Genomic DNA, 24,130 nt, shown 5'->3' on the forward strand with positions numbered 1-24,130 from the left:
GACTGTGTAAAAAGCACAGCCTGGCACTCATCCCAGATATAATAAATTTCCGGTAATGGAGTCAAGTTATTTCACAAACGACAGTGACATTTCCTTTATGAGTGAGTTGATAAGAAGGATTTGGAGAAGATATCCTGAAGAGGTACTTTTTGAGGAACTACAGATTTAGAATAATTAAAAAGCTATCCTTCATACAAAAATCTAATATTTTTTGGTTAGCTTTATTGAAGTGGAACTTACCTACAATAAAATTTACCAATTTTAATAGGAGAATTTGGTGAATTTTTAAAAACATATGAAGTCATGTAATCAGTCATGGTATGGGACACGTTCATCTCCCCAATAGTTCTGCCTGTTTGCAGCCAATCTCTTCATACTCCCGCTTCACCTCGGAAACCTCTGATCAGCTCTCACTATGATGTTGTCTTTTCTAGAATTTCATATAGAGGAGGTCATGCAGTATTTGACCTTTTATGTTTGTTTCTTTCACATGGAGTAAGCGATCCATTCATGCTGCTGCATCTATCAGTAATATCTTCCTTTCCGATTTCAATTATATGGATTGGCCACTGTTTGTCCAGTCAGTAGTGGTTGTATATTTCGTTTCTGGTTTGTTTTGTTTTGGGTTTTTTTTTTGTGGCTATTATGAATAAAGCTGCTATGAATAAATACGTACAAGTCTTTGGGTGAATATGAGTTTTTATTTTTCCTGGGAAAACTCTTAGAAGTGAAATTGCTGGATGATGCTAACTGTATGAGAAATACATGTGTAACTTTATAAGAAACTGCCAAAATGTGTTCCAAAGAGGCTGTACCATTTGCGTTCCATGTATGAGAGTTCCTGTTGTTCACATCCTCACCAACACATGGCACTTTCAGTCTTTTGAATTCCAGCCATTCTACTCATGGTATCTTACTGAATTTCTCATTTACATTTACCTAATGAACAATGACGGTGAACACCTTTTCATGTGCTTAGTTGCCATCCACATATCAAAAAAAATAATTATAAACTCAATTTTGAGTTCTCCATATCTGAATTTGGTAATTCTGTGCATTAATAATCTATTTACTTTAAATTTGGCTTTCAGATTTCCTGACACATGGTTTCTCCTTTATAGGTTCACAAACATCTTGGACTCCTGTCCTGCGTAGATCCTACCATGTTGGCTTTTAATAGCACTGCCTCTAATTCACCCACTTTCTCTTTCATTGGGTTTCCTGGTCTGGAGGCTGCACATATATGGATCTCCATCCCTTTCTGTGTCCTGTACCTCATAGCCCTTATGGGTAATGCTCTTCTGCTCATCCTAGTTACAGCAGAGCAGAATCTTCATGAACCTCAGTTCTATTTTTTGGCCGTGCTTGCTTTTACTGACCTAGGCCTCTCACTGTCTATGATGCCTAGTGTCTTGGCTGTCTTCTGGTTTGATGCCCGCCATGTTGGCCTGGATGCCTGCCTAACCCAAATGTTCTTCATCCACACCCTCTCCTCAGTAGAATCAGGAGTCCTGGTGGCCATGGCTTTTGATCGTTTGGTAGCTATCTGTGCTCCACTAAACTACACCAGGATCCTTACCCACTCCACCGTTACCTGCCTTAGTGCAGCCGCCTTGGTACGAGGGGCCACTCTGCTGGCTCCTCTGCCTTTTTTCCTTAGGACCTTTCCGTTCTGTGGGGCCAATATCCTCTCGCACTCTTACTGCTACTACCCAGATGTGCTGAACCTGGCCTGTGGGGATGTCTCCTTCAGCAGTGCCTACGGATTGGCTTTTGTACTCTGCACGTTTGTGGTGGATGTGGTCTTCATCTTAGCTTCATACGTGAAGATCTTGGGCACTATAATGAAGCTGGAGACTCAAGACAGAAACTGGAGATCGCTGCACACCTGTGCCTGTCACCTGTGCACGGTGCTTGTGTTCTATCTGCCCCTCATCAGCTTGGCAGTGCTGCATCGCTATACCCAGGACGCTTCTCCAATTCTATATTCCACCATGAGTAACGCCTACCTCCTCATGACACCACTGCTCAACCCCCTCGTCTATAGTCTCAAATCCCGGCAGATCCAGACTGCCCTGCGCAAGCGATTTTGGGTGCAACGTGTTTTTGCTGGGGAATGACTTTTTCTTCTCTGTATCAGAAGGGATGATGAATTAAAAAATGCCATTCAGGATCTAGTATGTGCCAAGTAGTATGCTAGGCTCCATGAATTCAAAAATAAAACATACTTCAGTCTTCCCCTCCAGAAATACCACATCTAACTAAGGAGGGAGAAAGAGGCAGAATGCTTGAATAAATGATCATAACTGTGGTCATGAATGATGATTGTTTGGTAAAGAGAAATGGCAACAGGAACCCAAGCTCAATGTGTTTGGGGTATGAGTCAGATGAAAATCACATTGCCCCATGTGCTAAATTGAAGAGTCTAACTCTGGATTATAAAAGATCAATGAGAGACTAATTTTATGGAGAAAACAGGATGTCACCTGATTCTTGACTGTCAATGTTGTTTAAGTTGAAACATGAAAATTCAAAATTGATGATAAAGTTATGACTAGGTGTTTATTATCTGTCTACTATATGTAGCCAGATACTATCTAATGTCTGAACATTCTGATTTTTAATAAAAGATAAAGGAGCTGTCTGAACAGAATAATATATAAGGATCTGAGAAATGGTTATTGTTACTCATCTTGCTTACTCATTCAGAATTCATACTTTATTTAGATTCTGTTTTATTTCCCCTTTCATACTGAGAATAGATAGGGTTATATTCAGACTGCTGAAGGAAGGCTACCTCTCCTTTTTCTAACTTTCCAAGAGGAAAAATGAATTAGTTTATTCTCTTCTCTGGTCAACTCTTGAAGTTAGAGTCATAAGCAAATGAAGAATTGTCCTGCACAGGGATCAACATAGGGAGCAAGTTAAAGAGAGAGACTTAATGGTCCATGGCAATGAATAAACATGTGGTAGCATTAGCAAGAATTTCAAGCTACTTTAAGAAAGTTTTGAATGAATTTCTAAATTATAGCTCAAGTAATCAATCAGAAAATATTTTCAATGTCTGTCATATTCAATAGGCATCAGAATCACACAGAAGATATAAATTTAATATTCATATAGCTTACATTCTACCAATGGAAACCTGGAAACAGCAGCAAACCACATTGCAGAAGGTAGTCAGTGAGTCTGAGTCTTGGTTTAATTGTTAATATGAATTCAGAGGAAAGTAACAGTGAGGACTGGGTTCATCAGGAACTTCTGTCTCTCAGGCAGAGAAGATCAAGAGAAGAAAGATCATGGAAACTTGAAATCTGTATCAATTCCAAAAGCACTGGGTAAGCTATAATCTGTTAGGTATTAATGGGATAAAAGCAGTTATTTTTTTAAAGTATGATTTTTGCCTTTATAGAGAGATTATCTGAGAAGTATAGTGCACGCCCTGAAAAAAATAAAATGAAATTCTGATTCTTAAACTGTTTCTTCATCTTCTAAGGCCTGGTTTCATCATTTTCTTTATTGACTAGTCTTTCTAGTCAACAGCCTCCTAACTCTGACTTTGCTAAGCACGAGTGTAGAGAACTGGGGATCGTTTCAGAGCAACTGTTTCCTTTTTTGAAAACAGCGCACAGTTTTCCTTTGAAGAACTCCTTACTTGTCTGTAGAGTTTGAGTGAGACCAATAATATCAAAATTCTAATACATCCCTCCCTTAATCTTTCAGCTGCAGACACTAAAAACTGAAGAAATTCTCCCTCATGTTTTATGCTAGAGTTAGTGTGAAAGAGTCCCCTTCCTGTTTGTAACGCTGGAAAGAGACCACATCACATGGGGTCATCATCTTCCATAGCTTTGTGGAAGCAATGCTACATTGGGAGAGCGTGAATACAGAGCAGAACGGAAGCAGACATGAGAGGTTGCTCCAGAAACGAAAAGTCATATGACAGTGCTGAGTCCTTACTCTCAGGTCCTGAGATCCTTCCTTTGAATCCGCGACCTATTCTGGTATTTCAGTTTACGTTCCTTTCCTAATAAATAAAATAATGAGGCAACTTAATGGCATATCCTGTTTATTATGACATGGGTTGAATAGTTTATTTGATTCTGTCTTATAAAATGAACAATTTATTCCTGTCTTGTCTCACTCACTAGGTAGTACTTCTCTAAATGACAGCATTTTTGTCTGCTTCATCTGTCCAATAAAGTGTGGCATATCGTGAATGCCAAGAATAGCTGTGTAAAGATGTAAAATAAGGAAGAATGAAGGACCAAAGGTGAAGAATAAAAGCAGAATTAAATATGATTACTGAATCAATAAATTAATGAACCATGAATTAATATTCATTGTATTATGAATTAACATAACTTGATTAAAAATGGATGAAGTAATAATGTCCAGCTCTGCTCTGCTGAAGTGAATTTGGAGGCATCACTGGAATATATAGAGAATTTGAAGCCTGTCCCTGATCTGCAATGACAGTATTGGGAGTATAAATATAACACAAATATGAAATACGTAAGCCTAGTCTGAAGCTTTGTACACATTTGCAAATAAACACATTTTATAAAATATATACAAAAAGAGAACTCTAAATATGTCTTTGAACCGGAGAACAACTGTATTATTTTTTTTGTCACCTTTGATATCACCATCCGAATTATAGAAGCCTTTATTCTTTTGTATTTTTGTTTAAATCCTGGCTTGGTCTTTGTCCTCTACCATATTTTTGGCCTATAATAGAGTGGTTTGTATTTATTGGACATTTGCAATATGCCAGATATTGTTATAAACACATTACATAAATTATCACATTTCTTCTTATAATGTCCTTACAAAGTGGATACCATTATCAACTTCTTTTCGCTGATGGGAACACTGAGGCAAAGAAATCTGAGTCCCTATGATCCCTGGATACATAACAGATAAGTTACGGAGTCCTGATTTTAGGTGAAGCACTACATACTTCTATCTTCAACTAAAGATGAAATCTAAATTAATACAACCTGAGAAAATCAAGTATACATTACATAAATGGTAGATTTTAGGTACCTGCTTTGCTGCATGTTTTCCTTAATCTTCCGCTGAATTTTTGTGCTATGTGGGGCTTATATCGGCATGGTTTCAGAAAAAGAATCATAAAATATAAACAGATTTAAAGAAAAATTATCAAAATTATGAAAATAAACCTTCCTTTCTCTCATTCGGAATATTTCCCTCTATAATATCTCAAACTCCCCAAAGATAATAAATGCCTGTATAACAATATAAATATTTTACTTTAAATCAGATTTCAGCCATATAGCTATGTAGGAGGGAGTCTCAGATAGAAATATCTGTAGGATTGTTTAGACTGAAATGGGCTCATAGGTAAGTGATATAAACACCAGGAATGAGAAATATAAGTGAAGGTGAAAGGGGCTTTAGGAATCTTTCTTAATCTAGTATTTCCAACTAGAGGGGAATATTATATTTCTAGAAATATTATGATAAAACCATATAGAGATGTACCAAAGAAAGGGCCTCAGCACACATGAAAATAACATCTGTGGTCCTTTTTTTTTTTTTCAATATCCCTGGTAACTTTCAATCAATCCCTCAAAGGATCCCACTCTGTTCTGTCATCCTACCTTAAGTACAAACAGTCTACGTAGTGCCCTTCTAATCTGTTTTGTTTTCACACTATAAACCAGAGGGTTGAGGACAGGTGTGAGGAAAAGGAAAATGTTGGACATAGTGACATGGGGGAGAGGGGAGTGGTATTTGCCTATCCTGTGGATCAGGGCTAAGGCAATAAGTGGGACATAGAAAATGAGGACAGTGACAATATGGGAGACGCATGTGTTGAGTGCCTTAAGCCGTCCTTCCCTGGAAGCAATGCCCAGAACTGTCTTCAAGATCAAGGTATAAGACAGAACAACAAAGACAGAGTCAACACCAAAGGAGCAGAGAATCAATGCCAGCCCATAAATGATATTCACACGAATGGACGCACAAGCTAGCTTCATCACGTCAGGGTGGAAGCAGAACGAGTGGGTTAGGATGATGTTCTTACAGAAGGGAAGCCGTTTGAGCAGGATGGGCAAGGGGGCCATCAGTGCCACTCCTCGAGCCACAGCAGCCAATCCCATCTGAATAATGCGGGAATGCGTCAGGACAACAGTGTAGCGCAGTGGGTTGCATATGGCAACAAAGCGGTCAAAAGCCATGGCCAGCAGGATGGCTGACTCCATGGAAGAGAAGGTGTGGATGAAGAACATCTGAGCCAGGCAACCGTGGAACTCAATCCTTCTGTGGTTGAGGAGAAAGACATTAAGTACAGTGGGCAGTGTAGATGCTGCCATGCCTATGTCAGTGGCTGCCAACAGGGACAAGAACACATACTGAGGTTCGTGAAGGCTGGGATTCTTGTGCATTATGTGAATAATAATGCTGTTCCCCAGAATGGCAATTACATACATAATGCCCAGCGGGATGGAGATCCAGATGCGAGACACCTCTAGCCCTGGGATTCCTGAAAGAAGGAAGAATTGTGGCTGGTAGTAGGTGCCGTTGAACGTAGACATGCTGCTAAACCTAAAAGAGAGAACAGGTGTAGGAAAATCAAGGCATAAATTAATTCAAGTTCATTCAATGGTTCAAAAGAGAGTCTAGAGGCAGTAGCAGACTAATTATCTGTTGCATGCAGAACGAATTGAATAGGGTAGAATTCAGTTTAATTCAAAAAGCTTGTATAAGTAATTTTTAGGTGATTTATAACTGCTACCTTGTGGGCAATTTTGTCGAAGTAATGGTAGTCTCTAGATACACTACCAGACAAACGAAGAAAGTTTTGAACAGAAATGCTCACAGAACAAATTAAGAGTCACAAATCACATGATTAACTTAGTCAATTAAAAATACACAGTGAGGGGGCGCCTGGGTGGCTCAGTTGTTAAGCGTCTGCCTTCGGCTCAGGGCGTGATCCCGGAGTCCTGGGATCGAGCCCCACGTCAGGCTCCTCCGCTGGGAGCCTGCTTCTCCCTCTCCCACTCCCCCTGCTTGTGTTCCCTCTCTCTCACTGGCTGTCTCTATCTCTGTCAAATATATAAATAAAATCTTTAAAAAAAAAAAAAAACACACAGTGAGAAGCAGGAGGATAGAGAGGGGGTTGGTTAGCACACTTACAATAGTATGCAGGCGGGGAGGAAGGCCCCCCAGTATCTGAATGCTGGATGATGCAATACTCTGTTCTGTCCCTCTGCTGATGGCATTAGGAAGACCAGCGTGGAGGTTTGAGCAAGGGGACCCCCAGATGAAGGTATCTGGGGCCAACTCACTTATCAGGCACACAGCATCATGTGTGGCGGCCACAGCTCTAACTCATCAATAAGAATTGAATGCTGATCAGCTATGAATTTTACCTGTATTTCTTGTGCTAAGAACATGTGGGACCAGAACAAAACCACAAGGGGTGTCATTAATAGGTGATGACTTAGGTACTACCCAGCCAACATTCTAGACATGGCGTATCATGTCTTACGGCTTTTTCTTTCTTTCTTATCTATAAATAACATTTTTGTTTATTCTATCACATATTCGATATATTTTATATTTAACATGTTCTTTAACATCTCCTATAACTTACCTATTATCTTTATTTACCATAACTGATGAATGATGCCTATACCTTATAAGCTACTTATCAGTTTATTCCCTATCTATGTTTAGTGAATCACATGAGTTTCATCTACCCCATTTATCTTCTTGTTTTTTTTTTTGTTGTTCTCAAATTAAATATTCTCAAATAATACAATAAATATACATTACTACATTTGGGGTTACAAAGTTTATTAAGATGCGACTTCTACCCACCTATAAGCCAATGTTTGGTGAATGTGATAAACAAGAACAAATAAGCAAATATATATGTAATGCAATAATAGTGATATAAAACGTATCTGTAAATAAAATAAGAGCTAAATGAACAAATTACAATCGCCTGGGGCGGGCCATAATCAACAGAAGACACAGTAGGCTTAAATCAACCACAAAAACACGGCACCCGGAACACCAAGCTATGTTCACATGTTTCCGTTGTCAGCACAGCCATGAGAATGCTTTCACAGCACTTTGGAAAAAAGTGTGTCAGTATAAAACCAACAGTTGCTGTTTGTGAAGGAGCTGTGTCGGATTACCTAACATAAATCTATAGTCTTAATGGCTATGGCCACTGGCTATTTATAACTCCCAAACAAGCGTTTATCTCCAGGACCTTAGAAGGTCAGCAGAACAGAGTTCCCCGTCGTTTTAGGAAGTGACAGAGGCACAGTAAGTAGCAGTGACTTATTTAAGGATCAACGGACAGTGGCTAAGAACCATTTTCAACCCATTTTCTATTATCAATATATATTTTATAACATCATGCTTCCTGCTTAAAAAAATAGCAATAGAACATTTAAACAAAGGAAACAATAATAGAAAATTTGTGTAATTAATAAAAGGAATTAAAAAACTAATTTTTAAAAAAGATTTTATTTATTTATTTGACAGAGAGAGAGCGAGAGAGAGAGAGCAGTCATGGGGATCAGCCAGCAGAAGGAGAGGGAGAAGCAGACTCCCCGCTGAGCAAGGAGCCCAATGTGGGACTCGATCCCAGGATGCTGAGCCTAAGGCAGAGGCTTAACCAACTGAGCCACCCAGACTCCCCAAAAGGAAATATATAAAAGAGAGTTAAAGAAGCAACCGTTGTGACCTGGACTCGTACAATGGCGGGCAGAACAACAGAAAGCTGAGATATTATTGAACACGGAAAAGGTTTTTTTTTTTTAAGATTTTATTTATTTATTTGACAGAGAGAGACATAGCCAGCGAGAGAGGGAACACAAGCAGGGGGAGTGGGAGAGGAAGAAGCAGGCTCCCAGCGGAAGAGCCCGACGTGGGGCTCAATCCCATAACGCCGGGATCACGCCCTGAGCCCAAGGCAGACACTTAACGACTGAGCCATCCAGGCGCCCCACGGATATGTTTTTTTTTTTTCCAGAATATTGTCTTAAAATATTACTCAGTGAGTTAATGAATTAACACCTTTATAAGCAAAACCTCAGTATGTTTTAAAACAACTGAAACACAGCACAATAAATTCTAGTTGATCCTTGAACAACCCAGGGGTTAGGGGTATTGACCCCCCACATAATCAAAAATCCATATATAACTTTTGACTCCCCCAAAACTTAACTACTAAGAACCTTCTGTGGAACAGAAGCCTCAGCGATAATGAAAAGAGCTGATGAACACATTTTGTGTGTTATATCCATTATACACCGTTTTCTAATAATAAAGTAATCTAGAGCAAAGGAAATGTTATTAAAATCATACATTCACAGTACTGTACTACCAAACAAATCTGCATATAAGAGGACCCGTGTAGTTTAAACCCGCTTTGTTCAAAGGTCAACTGCATTTGGTTTGCTAGGTGACTCTAAATAATTTATGTATCCTGAACATATTTCGTCATTCTGTAGTTACCTGAGAACTTAAATAAGATTTTAAAGTTTTACATTCTTACAATACATATAACGGCATTAGAAGTTAACAAATTTTTTTTTCCATTGATATACTTTTAAAAATAAATATAAACTTTTCTATTTCAAGTAACAGTTTGACCTACTTATTTTGTATCCACATTTATAATGTACCCTTTATTGTTTCTAGGTATTGATAGACTTTAATAAAAATAATACATTTACTATTTCCCCCTATTAATATCTTCATTTCTTTGAGGCTATTTGTTTTAAAAAGTTAACTACTTCGTTGTCAAATACTGGGTGAAACCTTCTGTTGGCAAGACACAAAATCATACATTCTGGAATATAAGTTAGTTAAAGGTCTATGGAGATTCGTTGCACCAACCACTTCAAGAAATGAAAAACTGAAGTAAGATCTTGTAATTGGCATTACTATAGGTAAATGAGCAGTGAAAATTCAATAGAATATTCTAGTATTTTAAATCAAAAGAATATGGTGAATTACTCTTAGATTAAACTCCTGAATTTTCTAACCATGACAAGGTTGAGATTATCTGGACACAGTCTGTCTCCTTCCTCCCATGTTCACACATTATTACTTCTCTGACCTCATTGCTGACTGCTTTCTCCCTCACTCTCTGCTTCAACCACACTGGCCTCGGCTGTTCCATGAAAATGCATAATCAAGACTCCAGGACATTATTAGCTTTTCCCTCTACCTATAACACTTTTCCCCCAGAAACATCAGATCTGTGCTCACATGAACACGTAGTATGTACCACAAATTGTACCCAGATCTGCAGGTTACACGGATGATATGCACAACTTAGGATCCCTGTTCTAAAGTTCCTGATGAGTATGGATATCTTCGGTGGAAAGCAGGCCAGTTCAAAACTACGAACAAAGAAAGACATCATAGAACGCGCTCCCACAATTCATAGAACTTTACTAAGTATTTTTTCCTGAAACATTATTTCATTTGATTATAATTTCACCCCAGCAAGGAGGAAGACAGCCTTATATCAAAACCAAAACCAAAATATACAAAAACAAACAGATAAATACACCAAAGCAAAACAAAAACCAAAAGCACAGTAAGCCTCAAAGGCTTAGAAGGGTAAAAAAAAAAAAAAAAAAAAAAAAAAAAACAAACCAAGGTCACTTGACTTTGAGTCAACCCAAAGTAAAACCTAATTTTTCCCTTCTCCTCCTGTGCTTTTTCAACACTCTTTTGTTAAATTATATAAAATAAATATGCAAAGAGAAGGCATACAGGGAACAGGCAGTAAATGGGGACTTGAACAGCCATAGAAAGATTCAAGGAGAGAATGAAATGTTAACTTGTAATTAGGTGATGAAAAACTTGAACTGGAAGAGGCAAAATCAGATCGTTATTGGCTGATTGAGTCAAAGAACAAAGGTATGTAAATCGGCATAAGGTTTATTAGGGAAGAGCACTAAGAACAACGTCCTCCCGGACAGAATGAGAAGTTGTAAAAGGGAGGGAAAGTTAAATAAGACAGAACAGGTAGAATGGAGTTTTGCTGGAAACTATAAGGTCAGGGGTAAAGAAGATGTGGTATAATGAGGCTTCTACCAAGTATCCAAATGCAAAACATAGTATGCAAGGCTGTGTGGATTCAGAACAAACTCCTTGGCAACTCTTACGGTCATTAAGCTGTCAAGTGGTGAAGCTTAAACAAGATTACTTGATTCACTAGGGAGAGAGGGAGGCAAGGGTGTTTTCCAAGGGAGAAAACCAACCAACCAAACAGGATTTAATTAACTAGACATGGGGTTAAGTCCCCCCACCTCTCATTTTATGCTAAGATTTTGAGTCTAAATTCTTGGCTTACAGGGTGACACTACAGAGTATTTTGGGTAGTTCATGGCTATAATTTGGAATAGATGGTGTCTGTAATGGGAAGGACCGGCAAGGGGCTTACGGCTAATGATGATTAGTAGATGTCCATACTCAGGAACTTGGAAGAGGAGGAGGAGGGAAACAAGCAGAGAGGCACATCGGGAATGGCCAGCAATCCCTGTATGGACGGATGAAAGATTACTCCAAATTTTGCCGTGAAAGAGAGGAGAAGACAGCAAGAGGGTCAACACTCAGAGGCAAAAACACTTCGCTCTTCTTTGCTCCCACTTTTATTGGTCCTTCAGGATAATCACAAATCCTAATCACTGTTTCTTAAGCTCTTGAAGTTGACTAGGGGCCCTTCTGAAAACTGGGAGGATCTGTTTACAGGAAAGATACATATGCTAATTTCAGCCTGTTCTACAAGTTCTGCTAAACATAGCCTAAAGGACCATGCCTACACCTTAGATCACAGGGCAACTGTTGGGGCTAGGAAAGCTTCAGGAAGGCAACTCCCTGGGGCCTTTCAACGGCAGAGTGGTCAAGTAGGACTCAGCGTTCCAAAGGCCTACGCCCTTCTCCAAAACCTTCCCTGCCTTTGGTGGCCTCTGTGTGACATTTTAGCCGGCCAGGTATTATGGCTAATTCCAGGCTCTACATTAACCCCAACAAGGCACAGGATACACAAGAGTAGGTTAAGAAAGAAAGAGAACTGAATAGTGGACTGTCCTGGGAATCCAAAAAAACGAGTAGTCAAAGGAAGTGAATGTTCTGTAACTGAAGAAACCCCTTCTGCTTTTCTTGGTGATGAGAGAGATTGGTGGTAAAAGTGGTTTCAGGGGAGTAGAATGCCAGAAAGCGAGAATGAGAGGAGGCATCTGGGAGTGAATGAGAAACTGGTTGTAGAAACATAGAAACTATAAATTTATATTTAGAAAATGTCGTATAGGGGCGCCTGGGTGGCTCAGTCGTTAAGCCTGGGATCGAACCCCGCATCAGATTCCCTGCTCTGCTGGGAGCCTGCTTCTCCCTCTCCCACTCCCCCTGCTTGTGTTCCCTCTCTTGCTGGCCGTCTCTGTCAAAAAAAATAAATAAAATCTTTAAAAAAAATTTTTAAAAAGAAAATATCATATAATATAAAAATATAGGTTATAAAAAGAACAGTAAAAGATTTTCACAAGATAACAGAGATAAGAAAGACAATTTAAAATGGGGTTTAAGAGGGGTGCCAGGATGGTACAGTTGGCTGAGAGATTGACTCTTGGTATCAGCTCGGGCCACGGTCTCAGGGTCGTGGGATGGAGCCCCACGTCGGGCTCTGCCCTTAGCATGGAGTCTGCCTGAGGTTCTCTCCTCTCCATCTGCCCCTCCCCCTGTTCGCACTTGTGCTCTCTCTCTAAAATAAATTTTTTAAAAGTAAAATAAAATAAAATAAAATAAAATAAAATAAAATAAAATAAAATAAAACGGGGCTTAAGTGCTTAAGCTCTCAAGTCAGAGAGACTCAACTCTAAATCCTGCTACCATCTTCCCTCCAATTTACTGGATTTGTGATCTCGGACCAGTTGCTTAGCCTTTCTGTTCCTCGGTATTCTATTCTGTAAAATGGATCAACTGGCATCTATCACACTGCCATTGGTGGAAAAACTTCAAAGTAAAAGGACAATAGAGTATGCACTGTTGGAAGTAGGGAACTCTAAGAAAGGAGTAAAGTGGGTAGTTCTTGGGAAGACGGGGATTTGGAAAGAGAGAACACCTTCCTTTCAAAGATCGAAGTCTGGAAATCCTTCCAACCGTAGAACTGCATTATTAAAGTTACAAACCATTTTTCGTCACTCTGCACAGTACACATGTAAAGACCTATACCTGTGCTTTCTGGGGCGTCGGGGTGGCTCAGGCAGTTAAGCCACTGTCTCTTGATTTTGGCTCAGGTCATGGTCTCAGGATCCCGAGATCAAGCCCCCCACTGGGCTCTGCGCTCAGCCTGGAGTCTGCCTGAGATTCTCTCCCTCCCTTTCCTTCTGCTCCTCCTGGCACTCCCTCTCTCTCTCTCAAATACATAAATAAAAATAAATAAAGTATACCTGCACTTTTAGAAACTGCATGCTGCGTCAGAGGCCACTCTGAGCGAGCCTGTCAAGGAAGAAGCTGCTTGGGTATGGAATCTTACTTTTTTGCAAGTCAGTTTAGGGCTACGGAGCAATGATCTCTGAATTACTCCAGGGTTGGGGTGGGGAGATGCTTTACTGGTTGTTAAAAGACTCCACAGATCAGGCGTGAGGAGTATTAAGAAAAAAAAATCTGGTAACTTCCATCCCATATGTTCTCTTCAAATATTCCAACAAAACAGAGTAGGTTAGATTCTGTTACCTTTTCACAAGAGAGGAAAAACAGTGCTATTTTAAACGATGACATTTAACATTTAGATAATTCAGTAAAATGATTTTACTCAATTCTTGCCATGGTAAGGACTTAACTATCCGGGGGGAAAAAAGTGTTTGAGAAAGAGAAAATGAATAATGGGGAATCTTTACTTCAGGCTATGGGAAGGAATGAAAGATAAAGGGTAAGACTGATAAACTTTTAAAAGAAAGTTGGCAATCTTAATGGCTTGATTGCCTGAAATTCAGCCACTGTGTTTTTATTTCTAGCTTTAACCAACCTATACCCATCCCGAGCTGTAGTGACTTACTGTTTTCAGTTCTCCATACATAAAGTCTAGTCAGAAAAGTCCTCAGTCACATGTGGGGCCAAGACACCTCGGAAAGACAGTAGCATCTGTAGGACCCATTTATTCTGCCAGGTGGAACAGCCAAAAGGCGGTAAAAGGCCTCTGTCCCTTCCACCTCCCTTGAGGATTGACCAGGCAGGTGATGTTTTAGATTACAAAGTCCCCGAGGAAGTGGGGTCAGGAAGCGAGAGGTGAACAACAAAAGTACCCAGCTCAGCAAAATGTCCCTGCATTGCCCTGGTACGCGGTTGTTTCTAACAACGCACCCTCTTGTGAACAGATCATGGAAGTAGCCAGATCCATAGTAAGATTTTCTGAGAGCTGAAATAAAATGCGGTGACTTACGTCAAGGAGTTTAAAATTGAGCCAGGAGGTCATTGAGGAGGTGGGCCTTACACGCATTCTCACCCACTGGAACCGTGAACTTCTGAACTGGGCCAAACCAGAATATTCTGAGGACTCCGCCGGACCATGTGCTACAATGTGCTATGGTAATGGACTTTCCCTTCGTGGTCGCCTTAGCAGTCGATCCTTTCACAGAGGTGAGTTTTCTGCCTCCAACACTCAAAATTATTTGTAAACAATGTGTAACAGGCATTCCCTTTGTCTTAAAAAACCCTTGACTTTTGTTCCCCAGGGGGACACAGTTTGGGTTGCCCAAATCCATGCTCCCTGAATTACAATTCTAAGGCCCCAAATAAATGCTTTTGCTTCATTTCAGTTCTGTCTTTTTTTTTAAGATTTTATTTATTTATTTGACAGATAGACAGCCAGTGAGAGAGGGAACACAAGCAGGGGGAGTGGGAGAGGAAGAAGCAGGCTCATAGCAGAGCAGGGAGCCCAATGTGGGGCTCCATCCCAGGACCCTGGGATCACGCCCTGAGCTGAAGGCAGATGTTTAACGACTGAGCCACCCAGGCGCCCCTTCAGTTCTGTGTCTTTTCTCGGTTGACAATTTAATGTTGTGTATGAGTGTGTGTGTATGTGTTTCTGTGTGAGAGAAAGAGAGTGAGAGAGAGAGAGACTTATGAAAGGTAACAGGAAAAAAGTAACTACATGACATTCTATCTGTTTCGAGGCAAGGGGCTTAAAAATGAGAACTCTCAGAATTGCTGAATAATTTCAAAAAGATGTATGTGACATTATTTCCTAACACATCACCAGCATGACCTTGGCTATTGTGAAAATAGTCTGAAGTGAGGAGGACATCAGCCTTTCCCAAGGAGAGCATTTCAATGCCCTAGAGAAATATAGAATCAGCTAACAGAAGACTAGGTAATCTTAATTAATTAATAGAATTAATATATCAATAATATTACCTAGCCTTATTGCCCTTTGTCAGCCTTACTCCACAGTATCTCCCTTTCTGACACTCTGTTACGTGCATTTCCTCTAAGCAAAATGTTCTGTCTTACGCCCCTGTGTTAGTACATGCTGGGAACATTGCCTGATATACTCGGTGTACCTTGTTCTGACTGAGGGCTGTTTGTTGTCATTTGTACTCATTTTCTATCTCGGCCTCTCCAGTAAACCTTTCTTGACCCTTAAATCCTAGGTTAGCTGCCCTTTTTTATATAATCCACAGGACTCTGACCTTACCCCTGTCATGATATACACTGTATATTAATTTACTTTTCTGTTTCTCTCCAATAGACTCTATCCAAATCATAGGTAATTGCCTGGATTATCTTTCTACTCTCAAATTCCTGCCAATGTGAAACATATTGATTCATCTCGAAAAAATGACTCAGAAGAACAGATATACATACTCCTGCTTGTATAGAAATCTAAAATAAACTCATAGAAGCAGAGAGTAGAATGGTAGTTTGCCAAGAGCTTGGGGATAGGGAGTCAAGGAATTCCACTGCATTTATGGGTCAAGAAGTATACAGTTTCAGTTAAATATGCCCTAAAGATCTACAGTATACATAGTGCATGTGATTAACAATGCAAAGGTTATATACCCCAAAATTTGTTAAGAAGGTAGATATGTTAAATATCACCAAAAAAGAGGGAGAGAGGGAAGGATCTTTCGGAGGTGATGATTAAGTTTATGATATTATTTACGTTGATGGTGTCATGAGTATAGACTCCAAACTGATCTGGAAGTATGCATTAAATATGTACAGATTTTTATATCTGTCATATCTCAATAAAATAGATTTAAAAGTTGTAGAAATAAGGAAAACAAGGGAAACAAGGAAGGCATGAAGTTTAAATGTATATTTTGGCAGACATTAAGGAATTTGCTAAATTCAGGCAATGCATATTTATTTCCATGGGCTCATATGCAGACACTAGGAATCCATTATGAGTAAAAGAAAGAAAAATATCCACCACTATGGAGTTGAAAGGCCAATGAATGAAAGAAAGAGAAAACAATTAAGACATTCTCCTTTTTGAGACTCTTGGTACAATCCAGATTATCTTCCTTTTATTTTTTTTTAATATAAATACACAGTTGTTTGTTTTCATGTGTCCATTCTCCATCTCTTCAGAGTAGCTGCTATTATGTCTCTCGAGCCTGTCCTCAGACCCCCTACCCGAGCATCTGCTGGGTAATAAGCACTCCCTCTTCAAATAGTAAAACTCTTTCCATATTCCCTGGCTGTTCTATGGAGAAGTGCATTCCCAAATGTATTTCCAAAGTGTATTCCCTGGCTGTCAAATGGAGAAGACCTGGTCTAGTTGTGCTAAGGAAATATAGATATGGTATTCTGGGAGAGGAATCGGGAACCCCACGTTTCAAGCTATTCCTACTTGTATCTCTTATCTTCTATAAGGTTCATCAGACAATAGGACAAATTAACCCTTCAGTACCAAAGGCAGAAATATCAACTTAGCTAGATCTGCTGGTTTCAAATAAGTAAATATGCTATCAGTGTAATGGGTCAGAGAAATCACATTGCACGGACAGGAGGAGAGTACCTCTAAATTCTGGACCAGAGAGCACCTCAAGAATGTATGAGAGGAAGGAAACCTGAAGTTGACTTGGTTCTTTGAGTATGAATGAGACCTCTTTCAAATCTAGGGCATGTAATAAAAAAGGGATTGAATTATGGATACACTCTTGGTTGATTATACCTTAATAGAAATGAGAGCCAGGTATTTGAAGGATATGTGGTGACATGTGATAATCACCCCAAAATCTCTGCCTCCCAGAGCTATCTTCTTGTTTAGTCTTTTTCGGTGAGCAAAGTTCCACATTATTGTTTCATGCCTAGAATTATGGTTTTATTTTTTCAAATATGAACACTTTTTTTAGGACATTGACCCGGACTCTTTTCAGATATTAGGATATCAATCTGATTTGGTCTAAGGAATGATTTTTTTCTCTTTCTTTTTATTGAGATGAAATTCACATACATAAAATCAGCCATTTAAAAGTGTACAATCCAATAGCATTTAGTACATTCATAATATTGTGCAATCACCACTTCTACCTGGTGCCAGAATATAGACCTCACTCCAAAATAAAACCTCATGCCCATTAAGCAGTTATCCAACATTCCCTTCTCCCAGCCCCTGACAACCACCAATCTACTGTATATCTCTATGCTTTTATCTGTTCTGAATATTTCATGAAGTAAAATAATACAATATGTGACCTTTGTGTTTGGTTTCTTTCGCTTGGAATAATTTTCTAAGGAGCACCCATGCTATAGTGTGTGAGTACTGCATTTTTTATGGCTGAATAAAATTTCACTGCGTGCATACACCACAATTTGTTTATTAATTCATCCATTGAATGATAGGTGAACTTTCAATAGAATGGTCAATTTTTATAGAAGAAATAACTTTCAATTTCTAATGTCTAGTGGACACTAAAAGAAGCCTATAGATCTTTCCTAATTATCAGATGTTTCACTTGTGTTAGTGAATGTTTCTTCTTCTTCCTCTTCTTCTTCTCCTCCTCCCCCTCCTCCTCCTCCTCCTCCTCCTCCTCCTCCTTCTTCTTCTTCTTCTTCTTCTTCTTCTTCTTCTTCTTCTTCTTCTTCTTCTTCTTCTTCTTCTTCAGGATGAGAGAGAGAGGGCACACCTGTGAGGACATGAGCAGAGGGCGAGGGGCAGGAGAGAGGGAAAGGGAGAATCTTAAGCAGGCTCCAAGAGCTGGGTGCTTAACTGACTAAGCCACCCAGGTGCACCCCCTGTTTTTCTTTTTTGATTCTTTTCATGGATAAGTAGAAATTTACAAGAACAAGATATTTTTCCATTGTGTTAGCTAATTCCAGTTTATTATGTTTTCCAGAAGATGATTGTTAACTGCCTTGTCCCTACAGGTTTTCAAATTGAATATTCCTGTGTTTCTTTAAAAGTGAAAGCAAAGTAAAAATATACACATGTCGACCTCCAAATACACTCTCATCTCACAGTGTGGTAAACCTATACATTTTGGTAATTTTCTTCTCAGAGCTCAGGTTTTTTGGGCATGAAATATGTGGTGGAGTTGAGAGCATGATGCTTGAAGAAGCACAGATGTGAATTTAAATCCTAGTTTTACAGTGAGCAGCTTTCTTGGGCACTGTTTGCTTCATGCAGACATGGCTTGATGAGAAAAATAGTGTATTTTGAATAGGACAAGTGTTTCTGGAATCAGGAAGCTCATAGTTTGTCTAATGTAAGTGAACATGAACATAGATACAATTCGGTTAAAACAGTACGATTAAATAAATGGGGTTCAGAGACACCTATGTGTCTGCATATCTTTAAATCTTATGTGTGGCAGAAAAAAAGTTGGATTTAGTAGAATTTATGTATTCTTATATATAATATATGGTGGCTTTTAATCCTGAGTCCAATCATTTTTTATTAGGGAGATACTAACGAATTAATATCTTTTAACTATTTATTTTTCTTTAAAATGCTGCTAATACAATTCACCTCCTTTGGTTTAAATGAGGCTAATTTTGGTAATGTAATTAAAAGTTTTGAGCTTGAGGAAGACATCCTAATAATTCAATTTCCTTTCTCCTTTCCATAATACAGCATTTTAAAGACTTCTGTCACTTGTTTTATAGTTACATTTTAATGTGTAAATATCACACTTTTGCAGGCATATTACCAAAGACATCTTTAACTGACATATTTATTAATAAGCATTTATTATATTCGATAGTACAGATATTTCATAAAGTGCTGAAGATGCAATGGCAAAGACAACAGACTGGGCCCCTGATTGTTTAGAGGGGGAGGGTAATTAAACAGTAGTTAGGTTAGCAGGTAAGAGTCATGATGGCCAAGTGCAATTACCTAAACCCACCAACATTCCTTCATTTATTAAATGAAAACAATTGGGATTTACTGTCCCGTTGAATAAGTATATACAGGAGATTTAGAATAAAACAACACAATGCTTTTCCACAACAATTCTTAATTAAAGAATATAGACATGAAGTAAAATTGTGCCATATTACAATAAAATTATTAATGGGTTATAATTATTATAAGGTTGGAGATATATAATATATAATTATAATTATATATGAGGTTGGAGAGAAAGGTAAGGATAAGAAAATGGAAAACTTTCTAAAATATGTTAATAAATTTGGCCTTTATCTTACGCTTAATTTTAAATCACTTAATTATTTAAACAAACATTTAAATAGCCGAGACATAAAAATTATTTCAGTAAGATCTTTCATGCAACAGATTAATGGATGATAAATTAGATCAGAACAATAGTAAATAATAAATTGGCTCAAGACGACAACCCAAATACTACCATCTTTTTGTCACACAAGAAGAATATACCTGCACTCTCACAAAACCTTCCTGGAATGATGATACATTTCCCAGAGGAAAACGGACAGATGAAAGGGGAAGAGAGAGTCAGGGTGCCATTTTCACTAAGCCACACTTGACTACTTCAGCAAGTTTCCCCTGCCCTTGAATACCTTGCGTAGTACAGACCTTATCTGTTTCGTTTTTAGGCTATAAACCAAGGGATTAAGGACAGGGGTCAAGAAGAGAAAGAGGTTGGCCATGGAGACATGGAGAAGAGGAGATGTGAACGTACCAAATCTGTGAATTAGAGCCAGCACAATGAGTGGCACATAAAAGATGCAGACAGTGAAAATGTGGGACACACAAGTGTTAAGTGCCTTGAGCCGACCGTCTTCTGAGGCAATACCCAGCACTGTTTTCAAAATAAGGATGTATGAAATGACAATGAACACAGAGTCAACGCCGAAGGAGCAGAGGACAAGGGACAACCCGTAGATGATGTTGACTCTGACAGGGCCACAGGCCAGCTTCATAACATCAGGATGGTAGCAGTAACAATGTGATAGAACAACATCCTTGCAGAAGGACAATCGCTTGAGCAAAATCGGCAAGGGTGCCATCAACACCACACCCCTAACCACGGCTGCAATTCCCACCCCAAGAATCCGAGGAGAGGTTAAGACCACAGTGTAGTGCAGTGGGTTGCGAATAGCTACAAATCGGTCAAAGGCCATGGCCAACAGGATGGCTGACTCCATGGAGGAGAAGGTATAAATGAAGAACATCTGTGTTAGACAAGAATGGAACTCAATTTCTCTACGATTCAGGAGGAAGACCCTGAGTACTGTAGGTAGAGTTGATAAAGACAGCCCCACATCTGTGGCTGCCAGCATAGATAGGAAGATGTATTGAGGCTCATGAAGGATGGAGGTGGTTTTGATAGCAAAGAGGATGATGCAGTTCCCCAGGAGGGCAGTTAAATACATGACACACAGTGGGATAGAGATCCATATTTGTACGGCCTCCAGTCCAGGAATGCCTGTTAGAAGGAGCGTCGGTGGCTGGAACCAGCTACTATTTATGAGTTCCATAAGGTTATTTCTTGAGATCCAGTCCAGATCAGCTTCCAAGTGTTTCTATTGGGAGAAAAACATACATTTTAAGATAGGAGGACATAGCACATCTAATTCCTCTGGGACAGAACTAATCCTAGGTATCCTTAGATATCAAAGAACTTATCCTTAAAACATTTCCCAATTTATCTGAATAACTACCTGGAGTTAGGATAATGGGTAACCGCTATTAAAAGGGAAGAGCTACTAGCATCCTTTGGCCTAGAACACTCCAATCATTGATTGAGTGACAATGAAAATTAAGTACATGATTTTCTTTCTTATCTCAATGCTTAGAAAAATTTTATTCTCAGAAGTCTTTCACGTGTTGTAATGAGCACTGGGTGTTACACGCAAACAATGAATCATGGAACACTACATCAAAAACTAATGATGTACTGTATGGTGACTAACATAACATAGTAAAAAAATTAAAATAGAAAAAAAGAAGTCTTTCTATTTTTAATTGATTTAATTATGTTTGCATTTGCTTTTATTTTCAATTACTTAGGCTGAAACTTTGAAACAAACTCCTGCACTTTTTCCATATCAATATCATACCTATAAATATTCAAGCATATGGAAACCTGGTCATTTTTCCTGTTAGTTTTACCTATAGAAATAAAGCATAGAATAATTAAATAACACACATAAACCCCAACCCATTAAAAAAGAAAAACCTTCATGTGACATAATTTATTTTTATAATTAATTTCCATGTTGATTTTTTATATTATGTGTTGATTTTTCAAAATATGAGTGATAAAATCAGTAAAGTGATACTGTCATTACATCTTAGCTAGTGCTACAATAGTTCAAACATTAACAAATAATTTCTTTTTTAAAGAAATAATTTCCTGAATAAAATTTGAAATATGTCTACTTGAAAACATAGATGTCATTTATTAGGGAATAGATACCAATACTTCAGGAAATATCTTAAAAACAGCATAGCTGATGTGGAATCTACAAAAAAAAATTTAATAAACAAAGAGCAGACTCAGATCTATAAATAGAACAAACTAATGGCAGAGGGGAATGGGGGGATGAGAAACATGGTGAAAGGGAGTGGGAGATACAGGCTTCCAGTTATGGAATGAGTAAATCATGGGAATAAAAGGCACAGCAGAGGGAATATATTCAGTGGTATCATAATAGCATTGTATGGTCACAGATGGTAGCTGCACTCGTGATGAGCACATCACAACATATGGACTTGTCAAGCCACTATGCTGTATAGCTGAAACTAATGTAACACTGTGTGTCAATTATATTCAATCAAACAAAAATAACATAATTGGAGGAAATGGTCTTAGCACTTATGTCTTTATTTCACAATGAAGGGTTGGAAGAAATTATGAATGATTGGTTGAATACACTTAGGTTTAAGTGTTTTGTTTAAGATCGCAAGCAGAAACAAAATAGTGATGTAACTGTATTCAGATAAGTGAGATTGGGGAAGAGGGGAGGTAACATAACTGACCTAAACTCTATCTGGAAGAGCATGAGATCAAAACACAATGTCGTTTGTAAAATAATATTATTTAAAAGTATGGCTATACGCAACTAATGAATCATCGAACTTTACATCGGAAACCGGGGATGTACTGTATGGTGACTAACATAATATAATAAAAAAATCATTAAAAATAAATAAATAAATAAATAAATAAATAAATGTATGGCCAAAAATTAAAACTCCAGAAGAAAAATTAAACAGAGATTAATGAAGGATTCCTTTTTAGTAAGAAAGCTAGAGACAGGGAGGATTGGAACAAGAGACTATCCTTTCTTTGCTTTCAGCCAAAATTAATACTGTGCTGTTTAAAAAACATGCCATTGTAAACAAAGTTATCTTTTTAGAGATGCAAACATATTTTTGAAGAGCAGATCCCAGATGAATCACAATGTATGCATTTCCACTCGTTGATGTATAGACCTATGTTTGTTCAGTCCCCTATTGTCATATTCTTGGCCGTGAATGTCTACTATACCCTACTACATTCTTTCATAAAATGCCTAGTAAAAAGTGTCCCATAAAGCATGTTTTTTTAGCTGAGGGAGTGAGTCAGCCCCTCATAAGGAGGACCTTTAATAGGGAGACAGACTTCTTTGGGGATTAGAATACTAAATATGTGCGTTCTCTCTCTATATATACATATATATATGTACACATACATACATATACATATATAAAATTTCATCCGTACATATGAAATATCTTTTTGACATGAGTCAAGAAGGAGAAGGAGGTGGAAGAGGAAGAGGGAAGGACTCATTGTTCATAACAGCTGGGGCATCTGAACATACCGCACACTCACAGTAACTCAACATATTGCGTCACACCAGACTAAGGCCTGGGACTCTAGACATAAAGTTCTGACCTACCACAACATGCGATGCACCTCGTTTAAACTACACAAATACATACGCTGCAGGTTCGTATACACACGTTTTAACCATCTTTCCTCCCTTTGCTTTATCCTCCAGAATATCTTGGAATTCACTCTCCCCTCCTTTGGAGCCATTTTCCCCTTCTGATTTCAGCACTGAGCCTCTAGCACCACCAGCGCAAGCACCCAGGCCACCATCACCACAACGGCACCATCAATGTAAACCTCAAGTATGTACTTAGTCCTATCGTTAGCTGCTTCGGTTTTAATACTTCTCGTGCCTGTATGTCTAGCCCTTTTAGTGAGAATGTCTTTTATTTCAACTAATTTTATTTTTTTCTAGTCACTCTTTAGTCAGATTGGGTGCTTAATTCCACCACATAGGACTTACTCATTCCAACATCAAAATATCTGTACACTTCCTGATAGGATCTCAAATGTGATCATGCTTTACCTCCACTGATGGTAATTAAATTCATTGATTAAAAGCTAGTCTATACCCAACATTCTATAAAATCTTTTTTCCTTTTTTTTAAATAATTAATTAATTAATTAATTTATTAGAGAGAGAGAGCAAGCACATAGGTGGAGGGAGGGGCAGAGAAAGAGACAGAAAGACTCCCTGCTAAGCAGGGAGTCCGACATGGGGCTCGATCCCAGGACCCTGGGATCATGATCCAAGCTGAAGGCAGACACTTAATTGACTAAGCCACCCAGGCAACCCTGTAAAATTTTCCCATGACTATTTCATATTCCAAGAATTCCTCAAGCCATTAAATCCTTACAAAATGTACTTTTTTTCC

General features: G+C 38.6%; 3 protein-coding genes across 3 annotated transcripts; 1 reads left to right on the plus strand and 2 right to left on the minus strand.

The window, feature by feature from the left end:
- The first annotated feature begins 1,163 nt into the window (after positions 1-1,163).
- On the plus strand, positions 1,164-2,120 carry LOC103681196 (olfactory receptor 51G2-like). The gene has a single exon (XM_008710728.2). The coding sequence runs from the start codon at positions 1,164-1,166 to the stop codon at positions 2,118-2,120; it is 957 nt and encodes a 318-aa protein (XP_008708950.1).
- Positions 2,121-5,618: 3,498 nt separating this feature from the next.
- Positions 5,619-6,563, minus strand: LOC103681235 (olfactory receptor 51I2-like). Its single transcript, XM_008710766.1, has one exon. It carries the CDS (start codon positions 6,561-6,563, stop codon positions 5,619-5,621), a length of 945 nt encoding a protein of 314 aa, XP_008708988.1.
- A 13,396-nt stretch (positions 6,564-19,959) lies between these two features.
- On the minus strand, positions 19,960-20,913 carry LOC103681197 (olfactory receptor 51A4-like). The gene has a single exon (XM_008710729.2). It carries the CDS (start codon positions 20,911-20,913, stop codon positions 19,960-19,962), a length of 954 nt encoding a protein of 317 aa, XP_008708951.2.
- Between the last annotated feature and the right edge of the window lie 3,217 nt (positions 20,914-24,130).

Source organism: Ursus maritimus, unplaced genomic scaffold, assembly GCF_017311325.1.
Source record: "Ursus maritimus isolate PB19 unplaced genomic scaffold, ASM1731132v1 scaffold_16, whole genome shotgun sequence".
In the NCBI taxonomy this organism is placed as follows: domain Eukaryota; kingdom Metazoa; phylum Chordata; class Mammalia; order Carnivora; family Ursidae; genus Ursus; species Ursus maritimus.

What these genes read in the sequence shown, in the direction of transcription:
- LOC103681196 (XM_008710728.2), top strand. Translation starts at nt 1,164, where the DNA reads ATGTTGGCTTTTAATAGCACTGCCTCTAATTCACCCACTTTCTCTTTC.
- LOC103681235 (XM_008710766.1), bottom strand. Translation starts at nt 6,563, where the DNA reads ATGTCTACGTTCAACGGCACCTACTACCAGCCACAATTCTTCCTTCTT.
- LOC103681197 (XM_008710729.2), bottom strand. Translation starts at nt 20,913, where the DNA reads ATGGAACTCATAAATAGTAGCTGGTTCCAGCCACCGACGCTCCTTCTA.